The 15,730-nt window shown below is 66.4% G+C and overlaps 2 protein-coding genes across 3 annotated transcripts in view; one reads left to right on the top strand and one right to left on the bottom strand.

Moving 5' to 3' along the window:
- Positions 1–3,891: 3,891 nt before the first annotated feature.
- LOC101419110 (left-right determination factor 2-like) lies at positions 3,892–6,120 on the bottom strand. Its single transcript, XM_058275362.1, has 4 exons — positions 5,871–6,120; positions 4,967–5,213; positions 4,536–4,775; positions 3,892–4,252 (listed from the first exon to the last, which is right to left on the bottom strand). Exons 1-4 carry the CDS (start codon positions 6,118–6,120, stop codon positions 3,892–3,894), a joined length of 1,098 nt encoding a protein of 365 aa, XP_058131345.1.
- Positions 6,121–11,852: 5,732 nt separating this feature from the next.
- The window catches only part of TMEM63A (transmembrane protein 63A), a 36,018-nt gene continuing 32,140 nt past the window's right edge, over positions 11,853–15,730 (top strand). For both annotated transcript variants that reach the window (XM_071207318.1, XM_071207317.1), the window contains exons 1-3: positions 11,853–11,937; positions 14,274–14,368; positions 14,464–15,355. In XM_071207318.1, coding sequence (XP_071063419.1) covers positions 15,137–15,355 — 219 coding nt within the window. In that variant the 5' untranslated portion in view covers positions 11,853–11,937; positions 14,274–14,368; positions 14,464–15,136. The remainder of the gene's footprint in view (positions 11,938–14,273; positions 14,369–14,463; positions 15,356–15,730) is intronic.

The following is a 15,730-nucleotide window of genomic DNA, read 5'->3' as shown; positions in this document are numbered from 1 at the left end:
AACCAGACCCGATCTCCCTCTCCTACTGGACCCTGATCTGGTGGGGAAAATGCGGGAGGACGTTGCTGCAAACTCCACACCACGCGTGGTAAGTGCTGAAAGAGGCTGGAAGGAGGCTGGGGCTCAGGAGCCGGGGGAGGCTTGGCCTGGAGGGGGGGGCCGCTGGAGAATGTCCTGAAGATAGGGGGGGCTTGCAGGTGGCCCCCGGGCCGTGCACTGCTGTACCCGAGTGTGGGGTGGGCCCCGGGGGGCACTGCTGCACCTGAGCGTGGGGTGGCCCCGGGGGGCACTGCTCACCCGAGCGTGGGGTGGGCCCCGGGCGGGCACTGCTGCACCCGAGCGTGGGGTCGCCCCGGGCCTGTGCTTGGCGGGGCCCAGCGGCTGCTCAGCCGTGAGGCGCTGAGGGCCTGGCCCGTGGGCGGCAGGGGCGGCAGCCAGCGGTGCTCGGCTTGCGTCTGCTGGAGGAAGAAAACCCTGGCAGCTCTGGAGAGCGGCAGCTGCCTGGTGGAAGAGGGGGTCCCCTGAGGGTGATGCGCAGACTTGACGAAGCCTCCCCAGACGTTCCCCTCGCCGCTAGTCGGGTGCTTGAGACCCCATCTGACCAGCGGCGGACGGCCTGGCGGAGCACGACGGCTCTTTTCGTAGGCGCTCCCGTGGAGGGCTGCGTGGAGCGGGCGGCAGGGCGGAGGCTGGGGAAGCAGAGCAGCTTCGCGAGGCCGGCTCCCTGCCTGCTGGCTGGCCTGGGACGCACGGACGTGGAGACCTGAGATGACGAAAGGAGAGCTGAGCACGCCCAGCGCCCGCCGCCCAAACCCCCCGGGCCGGGGCGCGCCTCACCTCGCCCACACCAGCCACCCTGCGCAGTGGACGCTTTAATTCCTGTGTTCACCAGCAAGGCGGCCAGGGCTCCAGGGCTCGGCAGGACCCCCAGGCCCGTGGAGAGCGCTGGGGCCGGGGTCTGCGCCGACTGCCCCAGCTTCGTGAGCACTATTTGGGGTGTGGAGGGGGTGAGGACTGGAGCCTCAGCCGGGGTGTGAAGGCAGGAGCTGGGGGTCAAGATGACGCAGAGGGAAGTGGACTTGGCCCAGTGGTTAGGGCGTCCGTCTACCACATGGGAGGTCCACGGTTCAAACCCCGGGCCTCCTTGACCCGTGTGGAGCTGGCCCATGTGCAGTGCTGATGCACGCAAGGAGTGCCGAGCCACGCAGGGGTGTCCCCCGTGTAGGGGAGCCCCACATGCAAGGAGTGCACCCCATAAGAGCCACCCAGTGCGAAAGAAAGTGCAGCCTGCCCAGGAATGGCGCCACACACACGGAAAGCTGACGCAACAAGATGACACAACAAAAAGAAACACAGATTCCTGTGCCACTGACAACAGAAGCGGACAAAGAAGACGCAGCAAATAGACACAGACAACAGACAAATCGGGTGGAGGCGGGGGGAGAAATAAGATAAAAAAAATCTAAAAAAAAAAGACGCAGAGGTGGGGAGGGCCAGGGGGGCGAGGGCGGCCGAGGCTCCTGGGATGAGGTGGGCTGAAGCCCCAGGCTGGCCTGTGCCGGGCCCCGGACATCTGGTCCCTGGACCCAAAGTTTTGAGAAGGGGAGGAAGACACCTCATTCATCCGCGGGACCCCCCAAGGCTGGGTGTGGGCAGCACGGGGGCCCTCGGGAGCCTCCGGCCCAGGCGGAGCGAAGGCGGCTCCCAGGCGGGGCCCCCTGGGGTGATCCGGACCCCGGGAAAGAGCAGCTGCTCAGGGTGTCCCCCGCAGCACAGGGGGCTGCTGTGGACGGAGGGCGAGGGCACGGCCGAGCCGCTGACCCGGCCAGGACTCCAGCCCGCCCACACCTGGGAGCCGGGGGCAGCTGCCCCGTTCCCGGCCTGAGCTGTGTGTCTGCCGCTGGCTTTTGGCCGCCCCTTCCTGGGGCCTCGGGCACCCGGGGACCAGCCCTCCCACTGGAAAAGCCCAGAGGCGCCTCCCGGGACCACCGCAGGCTGTGGGCGCGGCCGGAGCCGGGTGTTCAGTTTGATCTTGTTCCCTGAAGGAAAGTCCACAGACCCAGGCGGGCGCCCGACGGGGGTCCCCTGAGCTAGGTGCTTGACCCCAGCCTGGCTCTGCCACCCGCAAGTGGGGCCGCCGCGGCAGGCCTCGGTTTACCTAAGCTGCCTCTCGGGTCCTTTCTGGCATGAAAAGTCTGTAACTGCAGAGCACCTCTCAAGGCATGCGTGCGGCCCTGCCGGGTCTCTGGCCTGGCTCTCACCCACCGTCCATCTTTCTGATTGCAACTATAAAATACCACCACCACCACCCCTGGCCCCTCTGTCCCTGGTCGAGCGCCCACGGGGCTCCCTGGGGTGCCTCCCGCCTCTCCTGACAGGTCTTTCCTGTCCCATCTGGCTTCCTCTCGCCCCACAAGCCCCCAGCCCCCAGCCCTTCCTCAGACCTGCCCTGCCCCCGGGCCCTGCCCCCTGCCCCCAGGCCCTGCCCACTGCCCCCAGGCCCTGCGCTGCCCCCAGGCCCTGCCCACTGCCCCCAGGCCCTGCCCACTGCCCCCAGGCCCTGCCTGCCACCCCTGGGCTCTGCCCACCCCTCCTGGGCCCTGCCCACCCCTCCTGGCCATCTCTCCTCTCCCGCTGTCCCCTCTTCTGGCCCAGCTGCCCACCTCGGCCCTTCTGACTGGCCCTCCCCGGGGGGCAGGTTCCTGGGTGTGGGCTCCCCCCGCTCCCCAGACTGACCGTGTCCACTCCCCCCCCCTCACTTATCCTCTCCCTGCCTCGACCAGTGGTGCCACCACCTGCCTGTCCATGCTGTGGGGTCCAGGATACGGCAAGGTTCTGACCCCAACTGTTAAAAGGTGGAGCCATTGACGAGAAGCGGGGGAAGGACAGGCAGAAGTGGGGACCCTTGGTTTCTAAGGGGATGGATTTCTAAATATGACCTACAGTAGCTTAAGGCTATTTCAGAATCGGAAGGGTGAGGAGGGTCAGCAGCAGATGACCACGTGCTTAGGCAGCGTGCAGCGTGCTCGAGGCCCAGTGAAAGGGTGCGAGCTGGGCTGGCGCCGGGTCAGGGAGCCTTGCGCTTGGAGAGCAGTGCATTTCCACCAGGCGCTGGCAGGCCAGGGCTCCGAGGCACCTGTGTTCTCAGCATCCCAAAATCCCAAAATCTACATTCCTGTAGTGCTGATGAGGATTTTGATCACAGGTTGTTTTGTTTTAATGTTGATGCAAGTAGAATTAAAGCCCATTCACTGTGCCCAGAAAGTCAAATTATCAACAACCACAAAAGACTTATACCTGGTCCTGGGAGGCAGGACCAGACACTAGAAACGACCCACTTCAATCTAGCTTCCTCCATGGCTTAACCGAGACCTTGGCACGATCATTTTTAAGTCTCCTAATTTGCAGGGTTCTGGGTAAAATGCAGAAATGCAAAATTACAGAGCATCATGGTTTTATTTGCTTCTTGCCAGTTGTCCTGTTGTCTGAGTCAGGGGGGCACAGCTGGACTCCAGGTCTTAGGCCAGAATCTCCCTGTCCCCAACCCCCTGCCCCCCTCAGGACGCAGCCCAAGTCCAGTGACAGGACAGGCAAGCAGACGAGTTGGGTTTTCTGCCCGTAAGTTACAGTTTCTGCAAATATAAGTGCTTAGGAAACAGTGCAGTGAATGACAACAAGGAGGAGACGTCAGGGCCCGCCCCCCCGGCGGAACCTCGATCCTGGGAAACAGAAGTCAGGGGACCCAGAGGTCGCCCCGTCCAGGTGAGGCCGGCTTCCAGAGGCCTAACGGGGCTCAGCAGAGTGAGGACGTCTTCCCACGGCCGACAGGGTCCACTGTCCTCCAGCCAGGAGTGCCCGAGACACAGACGCCGGGACCCGCAGGCCAGGCCGCTAGGGCGCCACCCTCCGGGGCACGGGCGCGCCGTCCGAGGCGCAGCTGCACCTCTGCACCCGCATGTTGGGCAGGCTGACCACCTGCGGCCTGGGCCCGCCTCCCTCCTGGACGCTGACGATCACGGGCAGCGCGGCCGTCTCCAAGGCCACGCACTGCCGCGGGCCCAGGAATGGCCGCGGGAAGGCCAGCGCGCCAGGGGGCTGCCGGCAGGCGCCCGCGCACTCGTAGGCCAGGAAGCCCGGGGGCTCCAGGACCCAGTGCTCGGCCCACCTCACGCCCTGCAGGTCGACGAAGACCTCCCGGCGGCAGCAGCGCGCGCCCTCGGCGGGCGCCGCGGGGTCACAGTCGCCCTGGGCTCTGCGGGCAAGGGGCGCGGGTCAGAGGGCGGCTGGGGCGCGGGGCGCGGGCTCGGGTCGGGGGGCTGGCGGGCGAGGGCAGGAGGGCGCGGACCCCGCTCAGGAGGGTCTGACCGCGCCAGTTCGTGGGCAAGGGTGAAGAGGAGCCCGCCGCCCCCCCCCCCCCCCCCCCCCCCCCCCCCCGTGCAGCGCGGAGGCCCGGAGCTGGGGGTCGGCGGGGGGGAGGGGCTGCCCAGCCCCCAGCCCGAGACGGCTGCAAAGCGGGGAGGGGGCCCCCCTCCTACCCGTAGTCCTTCAGGTCCAGCGTGTGCAGCTCCAGCTGCGGCTCGCGGGGCCCCCCCGACGGCGCCTGGGGGGCGAAGCGCACCAGCTGGGGGGCGCCGGGGGCGGGCGGGCCGGGCCGCTCCCTCTGCACCGACACGCGCAGCAGCAGCGGCTGCCGGGGCCGGCCCAGCTGCTGCCAGAAGGCCACGGCCTCGGTCACGTCGAAGGCCTTCCAGCCGCTCTCGTGCGCGGACACCAGCCTGGGCCGGAGCGGACGCCGCGGTGAGGGCGGCGGGCAGGGGGGCGCCCCGGGCCCCGCCCGGGCCCCACCTTGGCCCCTCCTCCCCCTGCCTCCTCCCTCAGATCCCCCCAGCCCCACCCCCTGCCTCCTCCCCCACATCCCCCCAGCCCAGATACCCGCAGCCCCAGCCCCGACCCCCGCGCCCCCCACCTGGAGTCGACCAGGGAGGTGCGGTTGGAGCCGTCGTCGCGGACGCGCAGCCACTCGACGGTGACGCGGGCCCGGGAGCTGCGCGGGAAGAGCCGCTCGTGCCTGCGGAGCGCGGCCCTGGGCACCGGCTCCTGGAAGAGGCGCAGCGCGGCGTGCACCAGCTCGCTGTTGGGGGGCAGCCGCCGCTCCATGCCGAACGCCAGCAGGTGCGCGGAGGCCTCGGACGCCAGGAACCGGCCGGCCACCTCTGCCGACAGGGCGGGGTCAGCAGGGCCCCCGGCCCGCGCAGGCCGGCGGGCGGGAGAGACCACCTGCCCGTTTCCGGGTGCTGGGGGCCCTGGGCCTGGGCTGGTAGCATCTGCCCTGGCAGGAGGGGGCAGCCCGGAGGCTGGGGTGGGGTCGTGCCCTGTCGGGACCAGCCTGGCTCTGGACACTGAGAAGACGTGTGCGGGCGGGCATCAGGGGCTGCTGTGGGCGCCCGGCGGTGCCAGCCGTGGCCGAGTGCCCGGCACTGCCCCTCGGCGTGTCCCAGGCCCCCAGAGGCTTTTCCAGGCACAGAGGCTCCCTGGTGCTCTGCATCCTAGCAGGCAGCCAAGACCTGGCCACAGCCTCCGTCCAGGCCTCAGAAAGGGCAGAGGTGACCTCTGGAGGCCGGGCTCCAGCCCAACCCCTGCTCCACAGGCCCTGCTTCCTCTCCCCCCGCCCCCAAAGCTGGGCTCTGGACGTCCTCCTGGGACGGGGGGGGTTGGGGGCCAGGCCCTGCGTGCACAGCAGGAGCCCAGGGTCCTGCCCCGCTTGGGCCCGCAACCCCCCTGGATGTGGCAGAGCCGGGTCCCCTGGACGCGGCAGGCCAGGGCCCCTGTCTCAGCCCCCCGGGCCGGGTGCGGCAGGGCGGGGGCCTCACCTCGGAAGCTCTGGCTGAACCTCTTCCCGCGGGAGTGGGCCCTGTGGCTGCGCTGCAGCAGGGCCACGTACTGGGCCCTCACGTGCGCAGGGATGTCCGGCTCCCCCGCCTCGGCCTTGCCCGGGGCGGGCACCTGGCTGAGCTGCAGCTGCCGCAGCAGGCTGCCCAGGACCTGCTCCTCGGTCAGGGCCGCCGCGGGGCCGGCCAGGGGCAGCGCCCAGAGCGCCCAGCAGAGCCACAGGGGCGGCATGCTGCTGCTCGGGGGCAGGGGCGGCTTCTGTCCAGCGGGCGTGCGGGAGCCAGGCTGGGCCAGCTTTATAGCTCCCTGGTCGGGCCTGTGGGGGGGGGGGGGGGGGAGGAAGGAGGGAGGGGGTAGAGGGGCGGGGGGTGGGGAGGTTCCACCCCCTGGGCCTCCTAGGCGGGCCTGGAGCTGGGGGTGGGCTGTCCAGAAAGGGCAGGAGGGCTGCCGGCTGCCACACAGCCTTGGGCTCCGCCAGGTCCTGAGGCCCCACCACGGCACCACTGCCCCGAGAAAGGCTGGTTTTCTGGAGAAGAGGAGCAGTGGGGTGTTCTCCTTCCCCCACCCCCACCCCCAGTTGCAGCGCCCACCGGCGCTCCTGCTCATGCCCAGAGTCCTGCTCCCAGCTCGACCCGAGCCTGGGGTTCCCGGCACTGCCCAGGCCACTCCCAGCCTCTCTGAGAAGTCCTGCTACCGGCCTGTGGTCTGGGGTCCGGCGGTCACTGGGCTCCGGGGGCGCTGAGGGCTGGTCGGAGGTCCCAGGCCGGGCCACCAGCCTCCTCTGTTCCGGGCGGCCGTCCCAGGCAAGGCGCTGGGACATCTAATACCAAAGGGCCTGCCGGAGAGGAGTCCACCCCCTTCCCTGCTGTTCGTAGTTTCAGATCTTAGGGTTGAAAGGACCATCTGGTCCACCCTGCCCCAACGTTTGAGCCAGCGAAACCGAGGCTCTGACAAGCGCCTGCTTCCCAGGCGCACGCAGTGAGCAGCCGGCGCCTGCTGGAGACCAGCCCTTCCGCTGCCCACCTAACCTTCAGCTCTTAACGGCCGCAGCCCCGACGTGCGCCTGGACGCAGTCTGGGGCAGGATTTCGGGCTGGCCCTAGAGTTTTCCTGGTGAAACGAAGTAGTGTGGCAATCAGCCAGGCGCGGGGCTGCCAGACGAAGCGGGTGCGGTGCTCAGACCTCCTCACGCTAAGCAATCATTCGTTGTTTATCTGAAGTTCAAATTTAACCGGTGAGCTAAGACTTTATTTGCTAAACCTGGTGACCCCTAGGCAGGGTCCAAAAGGAGCGAGCGAATGTGGATTGGGGTCTCCCCACGGCGAGCGGCTGCGGGCGCAGGTGGCGCTGCCCTTTGTCATGCAGAGCAAGGAGCCGGGCTGCCCTGCCCCCACGCCCTGGGGTCTGGGGATGGTCCAGCCTGCGTGGCCGCCGGGTCCGGCTGGCCGACCAGGACGTCAGGGCAGGGGGAGGGCAGGCCCCCGAGGTCCATTTGGACCCAGCCCGGAGCCTGGGCCTGAGTCCTGGGTGCGGGCGGCACGTGTGGCCCCGGTAGTCCTGGGCCCGACCCCAACCAGGGGCCAGGCCACCAGGTGAGGCTGGAGAGGAAATGTGGGGGTCAGAGGTCATCCCTCAGCCTCCCTGGGTGGGCTGAGCTGGGTCCGGGTCTAGGCTCAGGCGACCGTTCTCGAGGCCTTGTTACAAAATTCTAGTTTAAATTAATTTTTTAAAGCTTAAAAATTAAAAAACGAGTAGGAGTGTGAAAAACTCCTATTCCTGGAGCACGGCAGCTGCCAGGGCTGCGCAGCCTCGGCCGGGGCCAGGACTGCCCAGAGCCCTGGGTTCCGGGTCCTGCGCTGGGGTCGCGCCAGCTGCTCGGGGCGGGCAGGGACCCCGGGTGGGGCCATTGGGGCACCCCAGGGCGTCTGCCCCTGCAGGGAGGGGCTCGAGCCACCCCAGGACCCTCCCTGCGCTCTGACCCGGGGCCGCCCATTCCTGCATGCAGCCCTCACGGCCTCAGAGCCCCTGGGGAGGTCGCGGAATGACGTCTGACCTCCGTGTTTCCTCGCGCCCTCGCCTGCCGACCCGCCCGTGTTCGGGGTCGACCTTGGCTTGTGGGGAGCAGGGCGGTGGCAGGAGGAGCCCACCCCGTCAGCCACCCCCTTTGAGGCCCTCGGCCCCCGGCCCCCAGGCCGAGGCTCCGGCTTCAGGGCAACTTCCCCACCTCTGGGCCTTTCAGGCCAAGGACACTGGGCCCGGCACGCCCCCAGACCCGCAGACAGGGTGGGGAGGGGAGGCCGGCCGCACCCCCGCATGACAAAGGCCGGGCTGCCCCTCGGGTACACGCTCCCAATCCACACTTTCTTCCCGCTGCCCTGGCTGATTGCCCAATCACTTTATTTCCCCAGCGGAGCTCGTGAAGCTGCTCCTGAATCCACATCCAGGAGGGCCTGTGTTTGCGAAGGGATAATGGCCTGGGAGAGCCGCCCCGCCCCTGCACTGACCGGAGCAGCGTCCGGAGCCCTGTGACCCCTGCCCGCTGCGGACAGCCCGCGGCCGCGGGCCGACCTGGGGGAGGCCGGGCAGCTTCCCTCTTCTCCCCCACTCTAAGTGGCCCCGCGCTGACGTGCCGTCCACCCGCGCGAGCCTCCAGGGCATCCCTGGGCTGGCCCACAGCCGGCCACCCGTCACCTCCCACTCTCACCTGCCCTGCCCAGTCTTCCCAGTCTCAGGCTGTCACTCCTCCCTGCACCTGCCGTTAAGCCTCCAGACTTGGGTTTTTATTTTATTTTATTATTGTATTATTTTATTGTGGTAGTGCTCTCTATATATTCCATTAGCTATATACGCGTTATATGCATACGTGTATGGTAACATATATAATACATATATAACATAAAATTTGCCAGTGTAACCATTTTAAAATTCAGTAGCATTAATTACATTCACAATACTGTGCTACTGTTACCACCACCTATTGCCAAAACCATTTCGGCCCGCCACATAGACATTCTGTATCCATTGAGCCAGCACCTCCCCAGCCCTGGTAACTCCAACCCACCTTCTGTCTCTAGATACTTCATGTGAGTGAAGTCATACAACGCGTGGTCTTTTGTGCCTGGCTTCTTTCACTCAGCATGTCTTCAAGTTCATCCGTGCCTCGCATGTTTATACCTGAGCTTCCTTTTTACAACTGAGTACTAGTCCCTTATGTGTACTTTTTTCTCTCTATTTTTTTTTAATGTTACATTCAAAAATAAAAGAGGTCCCCATATACCCCCCATTCTCCTCACCCCACTCCTCCTACATCAACAACCTCTTTCATCATCGTGGGACATTCATTGCATTTGGTGAATACATTTTGAGGCACTGCCGCACCACGTGGATAATAGTTTACCCTTATGTGTATTTACCACATTTTCTTTACCCATTCACCTGTTTACAAATACCTGTGGCTAAGGTGAATGATGCCACTATGAACGCTGGTGTACAAGTATATATTTGAGTCCCTGTTTTCTGTTCTTTTGGGGTATATATCCCAAAAGTGGATTGCTGGGCCATGTGGTAATTCTGTTTAACAAAGTATTTTCCATAGTGGCTACCATTTTACATTCCCACCAGCAATGCACAAGGGGTTCCAATTTCTCTATACCCTTGCCAACATTTAATTTTCCTTTTTTTTTTTTAAATAATAGCCACCTTAGTGGGTGTGACCTGGCATCTCGTTGTGGTTGTGATTTGCATTCCTCTAGTGACTAGCCATGTTGAGCATCTTCCCATGTGCTTGTTGGCCATTTGTATGTCTTCTTTGGAGAAATGTCTATTTAAGTCCTTTGCCCATTTTTTTAGTGGGTTGTATTTTTGGTGGTGAGCTGTACAAATTCTTTGTATGTGCTGGATACTAGATCCTTATCAGATAACGGTTTGCAAATATTTTCTTCCATTCTGTGGGTTGTCTTTTCACTCTCTTGGTAATGTCCTTCAATGTACAAATTTTTTTCAATTTTGGTGAAGTATACTTTATTTCTGTTCTTTTGTGGCTTATACTTTTGGTTTTCATATCTGAAAAACCATTGCAAATGCCAAGGTCATGAAGATTTATTCTGTTTTTTTCTAAGAATTTTATAGTTTTAAACTCTTATCTTTAGGTCTTTGATCCATTTTGAGTGAATTTTTGTGTGTGGTGTGAGATAACAGTTCAGCTTCATCCCCTTGCGTGTGGAAATCCAGCTTTCCCAGTACTGTTTGTTGAAGGGATTACTCTTTTTCCACTGAATGGACTTGGCCTTCTTGGGGAAAGCCGCTGGTCAGAGATGGGAGGGGTCATTCCTGGAGCCTCTTCTATTCCACTGGCCTGTCCTTACGCTGATAACCAAAATAAGCCGCCCCCTGCCGGGCTGGGAAGCGCTCTGGCCTCTGGGAAATCGCAGAGGCCCTGCCCCTGTGGGCGTCCTGGCTGGAGTCTTGTGAGTTTTGTGTGGGCCTCACTGAGGCCCACCAGGGCCCAGGGACAGCAGGTCCTCCTGAAACTGACGCCAACTCCAGCCAGACACGGGATCCCGGCTTGGAGGTCGCGGCGGGCAGTCAGCCCAGGGAGACCCCTGGGGCAGAGCCAGGAACCTGGGTTTGGCCTGGCTGTTACTGGCTCATGACCAGGACACTACACTTTGGCCCTGAGGGATAGTGGTTCTGCGGTTTCAAAAATGAAGTATCCCTGCCCGTCCTTTCGGAGAGAGAAGGCTGCCGGACGTAGCAGAGAGGAGGACCCGGCTATGGTGGGGAGAGGGCCCTCCCCCCCAGTCCTGGGGTCAGAACCTTGCACTATCCTGGACCCCACGGCATGGACAGGCAGGTGGTGGCACCACTGGTCGAGGCAGGGAGAGGATAAATGGGGGGGGAGTGGACACGGTCAGTCAGGGGAGCCCACGCCCAGGAACCTGCCCCGGGGAGGGCCAGTCAGGAGGGCCGAGGTGGGCAGCTGGGCCAGAAGAGGGGACAGAGCGGGAGAGGAGAGATGGCCAGGAGGGGTGGGCAGGGCCAGGAGGGGCAGGCAGGGCCGGCGCTGAGGAACATCTGACAGCTGGGGGTTCAGCTGGGGGCTCGTGGGGCAAGAGGAAGCCAGTTGGGACAGAAAGACCTGTCAGGAGAGGCGGGAGGCACCCCAGGGAGCCCCGTGGGCGCTCGACCAGGGACAGAGGGGCCAGGGGTGGTGGTGGTGGTGATTTTATCGTTGCAATCAGAGCAGCCCGTGCACAATGAGAGGTGCTCTGCGGTTACAGACTTTTCATGCCAGAAAGGACCCGAGAGGAAGCTTGGTAAACTGAGGCCTGCCGAGGCGGGCAGTTTGCAGCGGCCGGTCGCGGGGCGCTCTCCACAGGGCGTGCCCCTGAGCGTCCTGCCCAGCGCACGCTCCAGCGCCAGGCGCGGGTCCCCCTTGGCGAACTCGCCCCAGCCGCGGGGCCCGCGCTCACGGGGAGCACCTGGGTGTCCGCGCAGGGCGGGCTGGGCCTACTCGGGGCCCTGGGCGGCGCCTGGCGGCCCCAGCGCGGGCAGGACCACCCGCGGGCCCTGGGGCTCTCCGGGGGGGCCAAGCCCGCCTTTGCCCACGACCTCCCTCCGGGACGCACCCCCTCCCCTGTGCGCCCGTGCGCTCGCGGAGGGGACTCGACACAGGGACGCCCGCACGCTTGCCGAGGCTCCCGCGCGCGCGCCCCGGCCGCGACCGCCCCGCGCCCGGTGACCGCTCCTCCTGGACCCCGGAAATGGGGACGTGCCGGGGTCGGCCCGCGGCGCCCTCCTTGCCCTGCACGCCCGCTGGCCGGGGGCGCGACCCGGGCCCGGGGGGGCGCACGGCGGGGGCTCAGCGGGCGGCGCGGGCGCAGGCTCCAAACTGGGCGGGCCGCGGCCTGGGCTGTGCGCATGTGCGGCCGCCGCCCGAGTTTCACTTCCTAACTTTTTAGGGGTGGGGACGCCCCGCCCCGCCCGGCCAGGTGGGCCCAGACCACTCCCCCGGCCGCGCCGGGAGCTGGGCCGCCGCCGCCGCGCACAGGTACCGCGGGGAGGGGGCGTCGGGGGGCGTCGGGGGGCGTCGCCTCCGCCTGGCCCGCGACGTGCGGGGCCGGGGGCCTGCGCCGGGGCGCCCCGTCCAGCCGGCGGCCGGAGCCCACGCGGGCCGCGCGGGGGCGACCCGGGGCGCGGGAGGGGGGCGCAGGGGCCGCGGGACTTCCCGGCCACTTCCCCGCGCGCCCTCGGGCTCTGCTTCCACGCCGCACGCCTCCTTCGCCCGCGGGAGCCGGACCTCCCCGCCCGGCGGGAAGGAGCGCGGCCCGGGTGTCCCCGGCGGTGGTCGGAGGCGCAGGTCTGGGGCAGAAGCGGAGGGGCTCGCTGAGCCGCCCCGGGCCGGCCCGGGAGGAGGGGGAGGGGAGCCCGCGGAGAAACCGGATCCCCCGGGGTTCCAGCACCTGATAAGGCGGCCGGCGTCCCCTGGGCCGCCGCCCGGCGCCCTCAGCTCCGCAGGGGCGGGTGCGCACCTGGGAGCCCCCGGGCCTTCCTAGCCCTGGCCCTGCGGGGTCGTAGACCCTCCTGGGGCGGGGATGGGGAGAGACTCGCCTTCCCTTACCGGGGAAGGTGCCTGCAGCCCCTGCCCACCCCCTCGCCGCTGTCTTCCTCCCTGCTCCCCGGGCTGCTCCTGCTTCAGGTGTGTGTCACTGAGCGCTGCGGTGCGGGGTGAGGGTCTCTCCCGGATGTTCCCTGGGCTCGAGCAGGGGCCCAGCCTTTGTGTTTCTCTTCACCTGGAGGGGTGACTTAAAAGCAAACAGCTTCCGAGCACTCGAGAGTCAGGCCCTGGGCCACCGCTTTACCTGCCTGGTCCCAGGTGGGTGCCCCCAGCCTTGGAACACTCTCCCCCTGTGTATGAGGAAGCCAAGGCAGAGGGTTAAGCGACTTGTGGAGGCTACGTGACCCAAGGGGTGGGGCCAGCACCCTGCGCCGCCGCCCCCCTCCACAGCGCTTCGGCCTTCCCTTGCGCCCTGGCTTGGTCTGTGGAAGGAAGCAGCTGTGCGGCTTCCTGCGCCCTGACTGCTGGTCTGTGCTTCCTTCTCCTGCTTCTGCACCTGGGGTTTCAGAGTTATCTCGCGTGGCAGAGGGGCTGGAGCTGCTTGTGGTCTCGTGACGCCTTAGTAAGGTCGGAAGACTGGGTGGTGATAAAATACCCCGGCCTTACGGACCCCCTTCTGAGAGCCGGCAGGCACGCTTCCCGCAGTGCCGGCCTCGCGCGTCGCCAGAGCCGTGCTGCCGACGCGGCTGGCAGTGGCTGACTTGGCGGTTGACCTTTGGTGAGTCTGAGGTCAGCTGCTGGACCCCGCCTCTGTCCACCAGTGCCAGGCGCCCGCAGGCTGAGGTCGCCCGCTGGTCGTCCTGGCTCCCGGTCTTTCCCGCTCGCCCTGAGAAGTGGGGAGCTCTCTGGAAAGTGCGGTGAGAGCCAGGCTTTGGCGACTGCACAGAACGGGCCCGTGGCGACGGCACTGCGGGGGCTCCCAGGCAGGCCCCCTGACCAGCCCCTGTGGACCTCGCGTCCCGCAGGGTCTCCCCAGGACAGACTTTGCCCCCTCCCTCTCAGCACGTATCTGCTTGGGAAGACGCAGAGGGGCTGCCCACCGAGAGCAGGGCCGGGCCCCGGGAGGTTCCGGTCGGATCTGGAGGGGCAGGGACCGCGGCTGCGGCTGAGCGGAAGCGGCGGGGGGCGCCTGTGGGCCCAGAGCTCTGCCCCACCGGGCGCCTCGTCCCGAGCAGGGCTGGCAAGATGGCCCTTGTGACCACGTCTGACCGCCCCAGGCTGGGGTATTTGCTGGCTGACCGCTGGGTGCTTATCAAATTTTGCCAAACCTGCTGGGGGAGGCTGTTTGCAGAGAATGGTTTAGAGCCCTGAGACAGGGCACAGTGTCCCCCCAGCACGGCGCCCGCCTGCCCAGGGGCAGAGCTGCCCCGTGCACTTGTCCTCCGCTTCGCTCCTCGGCCTTCCTTGTTTATTCCGCTGTGTTCCTTCTTCCTCGGGGAGCCCCGTTGCTGCAGCAGCCCTGGGGCCCACGTGGGGTCTCACCCAAAGCCCCCTGTCACCAGTGCTTCTGTGGGGGCAAACAGGGCCCCTCCGCTGGCCCCAGCAGGCTCTCGGGGACGTGGGGACTGGGGCTGGGGATGCTGGCTGGGGGGGGGGCCGCAGTGCAGCTCATGTTTGGGGAGAGGCCAGGGCAGGGGGGAGCCCCGAAACTGGAGGAAGCGTCTGGGTTCAGGTTTGAGTTGGGGGGGGCGTGCTGCAGAGCTGGAGGCCTGTGCCCCTGAGGTGGAGGAGGGCAGCGCCCACCGGCCTGGCCGCCCGTGTCCCTGCAGGACGTGGCCTGCGGAGGCTGGAGCCCCGGACAGAGCCGTCGGCCCCCCTCCTCCTCCAGAGACCCTCGCCAGGGCCCCTCCCGTCCTGCGGTCCGGTAAGTGTGGGCGCAGGGAGGGGCTGGGTGGGGTGCACTGGGCGGGGTCTGAAGGAGGCATCAGAGCTCTGGACCTTGTTCTCTTGTCCCCGCAGCAGGTGGCAGCCCCTGCCGTGAGCCCCCGGCTCCGTGGAGAAGCCCCCAGCTGACCGCCAGGCCTCCGTGTGGGCAGCACTAGCCCCAGGGGCACAGGAGCCGAGAGGAAAGTCGAGAACCTGGAGGGGAGTCTGCTTTGGAACCCGGCCTCCCCGTGAGGAAGGTGGGGGGCTGGGGAGCCCTGGGCGCGTGCCCCTGTGCCCGCGGCCGGCCCCCTCCCTTCTCCTCAGGCCTCCTCCCGCTCTCGCTGTCCCTTGCTGAACTGTTGACCGGAGAGGGAGTGGGGGCTGCCGCGGACCCCCGGTCCTGCCTGACCCGCTCCGTGATCTTGGCGCGTCACGGTTGCCAGGTGGGTCAGACGGGCTGTCTGGGACCCAGGCCGCGGGCGCCGCGCACTCGGATGCCCGTCCAGCCCTCGTCTGCTTCCTCGCGTGGTCGTCTCCCGGCCCGTCCTCCAGCGCTCCAGCAGCTTCTTGAGCTGGAGGACCTTGGCGGCCGCTCGCCCCGCCCCTGCCCTTTCTCCGGGCCAGCCCTCGCAGGGGAGCCCGTCCGCCCGGCCAGCCGACCCTACGGGCAGGGTCCACCCGGGGAGGCTCTCTGTGCACGCCTCCAGGTGCGTGCCCGCCGGCCCTGGAGACGCCCCTTCGGCTCTGGCACGGTGGCTGGGCCCTGATGCTGCGTCCTGCCCTCAGGGAGGACGGCACCATGACCGGCTCCCCGTCCTTGGAGCTGCGGCAGCCCGAGGCGGTGGCCGTGCACGCGGGGCTGGGCCTCGGCGACCGGCCCAACGACACCTACTGCTACAGCGCGGCCCCGAACAGCACGGTGCTGCAGGGCGTCACCTTCGGCGGGGTCCCCACCGTCCTGCTCCTGGACGTCTCCTGCTTCCTGGTGAGGCCCTCCCCCCTGCCTTGCGCGCGCGGGATCCCCTCCCAGGGAGGAGTCGGCGGAACGTCCCGGCGCCTTCCCTGCCCCTGGCGGGCTGGCGTGGCTTCCGTGAGCCTCGTTTTCTGGTCTGTAGAATGGAGAGAGCGAACCTTGCTCCAGAGAGTCTTGGCACAGATACGGGTCACTGCCCGCGAAGAGCACGCAGCAGCCCTGGGCGGCCCAGCCTGGCGCCTCGGGAGGCTCAGGGAGGCTTGGGGTGGCCCTGGGCGGCCGTCTCGCGAGTGTTGCTGCAGAGTCTGTCTGGGCAGGGGGCACTTGCAGTTCCCAGCTTTTACGTGACACCCCCCTTTCCCACTGCATCCTTGGGGCTTTTACAGA

This window comes from Dasypus novemcinctus, chromosome 13, assembly GCF_030445035.2.
Source record: "Dasypus novemcinctus isolate mDasNov1 chromosome 13, mDasNov1.1.hap2, whole genome shotgun sequence".
In the NCBI taxonomy this organism is placed as follows: Eukaryota; Metazoa; Chordata; class Mammalia; order Cingulata; family Dasypodidae; genus Dasypus; species Dasypus novemcinctus.
This window is presented reverse-complemented; position numbering and strand designations above follow the sequence as displayed.

Coding starts and splice junctions, on each gene's coding strand:
- LOC101419110 (XM_058275362.1), bottom strand. CDS start 6,120: ATGCCGCCCCTGTGGCTCTGCTGGGCGCTCTGGGCGCTGCCCCTGGCC. Junction 5,214..5,870: donor GTTCAGCCAGAGCTTCCGAG/GTGAGGCCCCCG, acceptor CCCTGTCGGCAG/AGGTGGCCGGCCGGTTCCTG. Junction 4,776..4,966: donor ACCTCCCTGGTCGACTCCAG/GTGGGGGGCGCG, acceptor GCTCCGGCCCAG/GCTGGTGTCCGCGCACGAGA.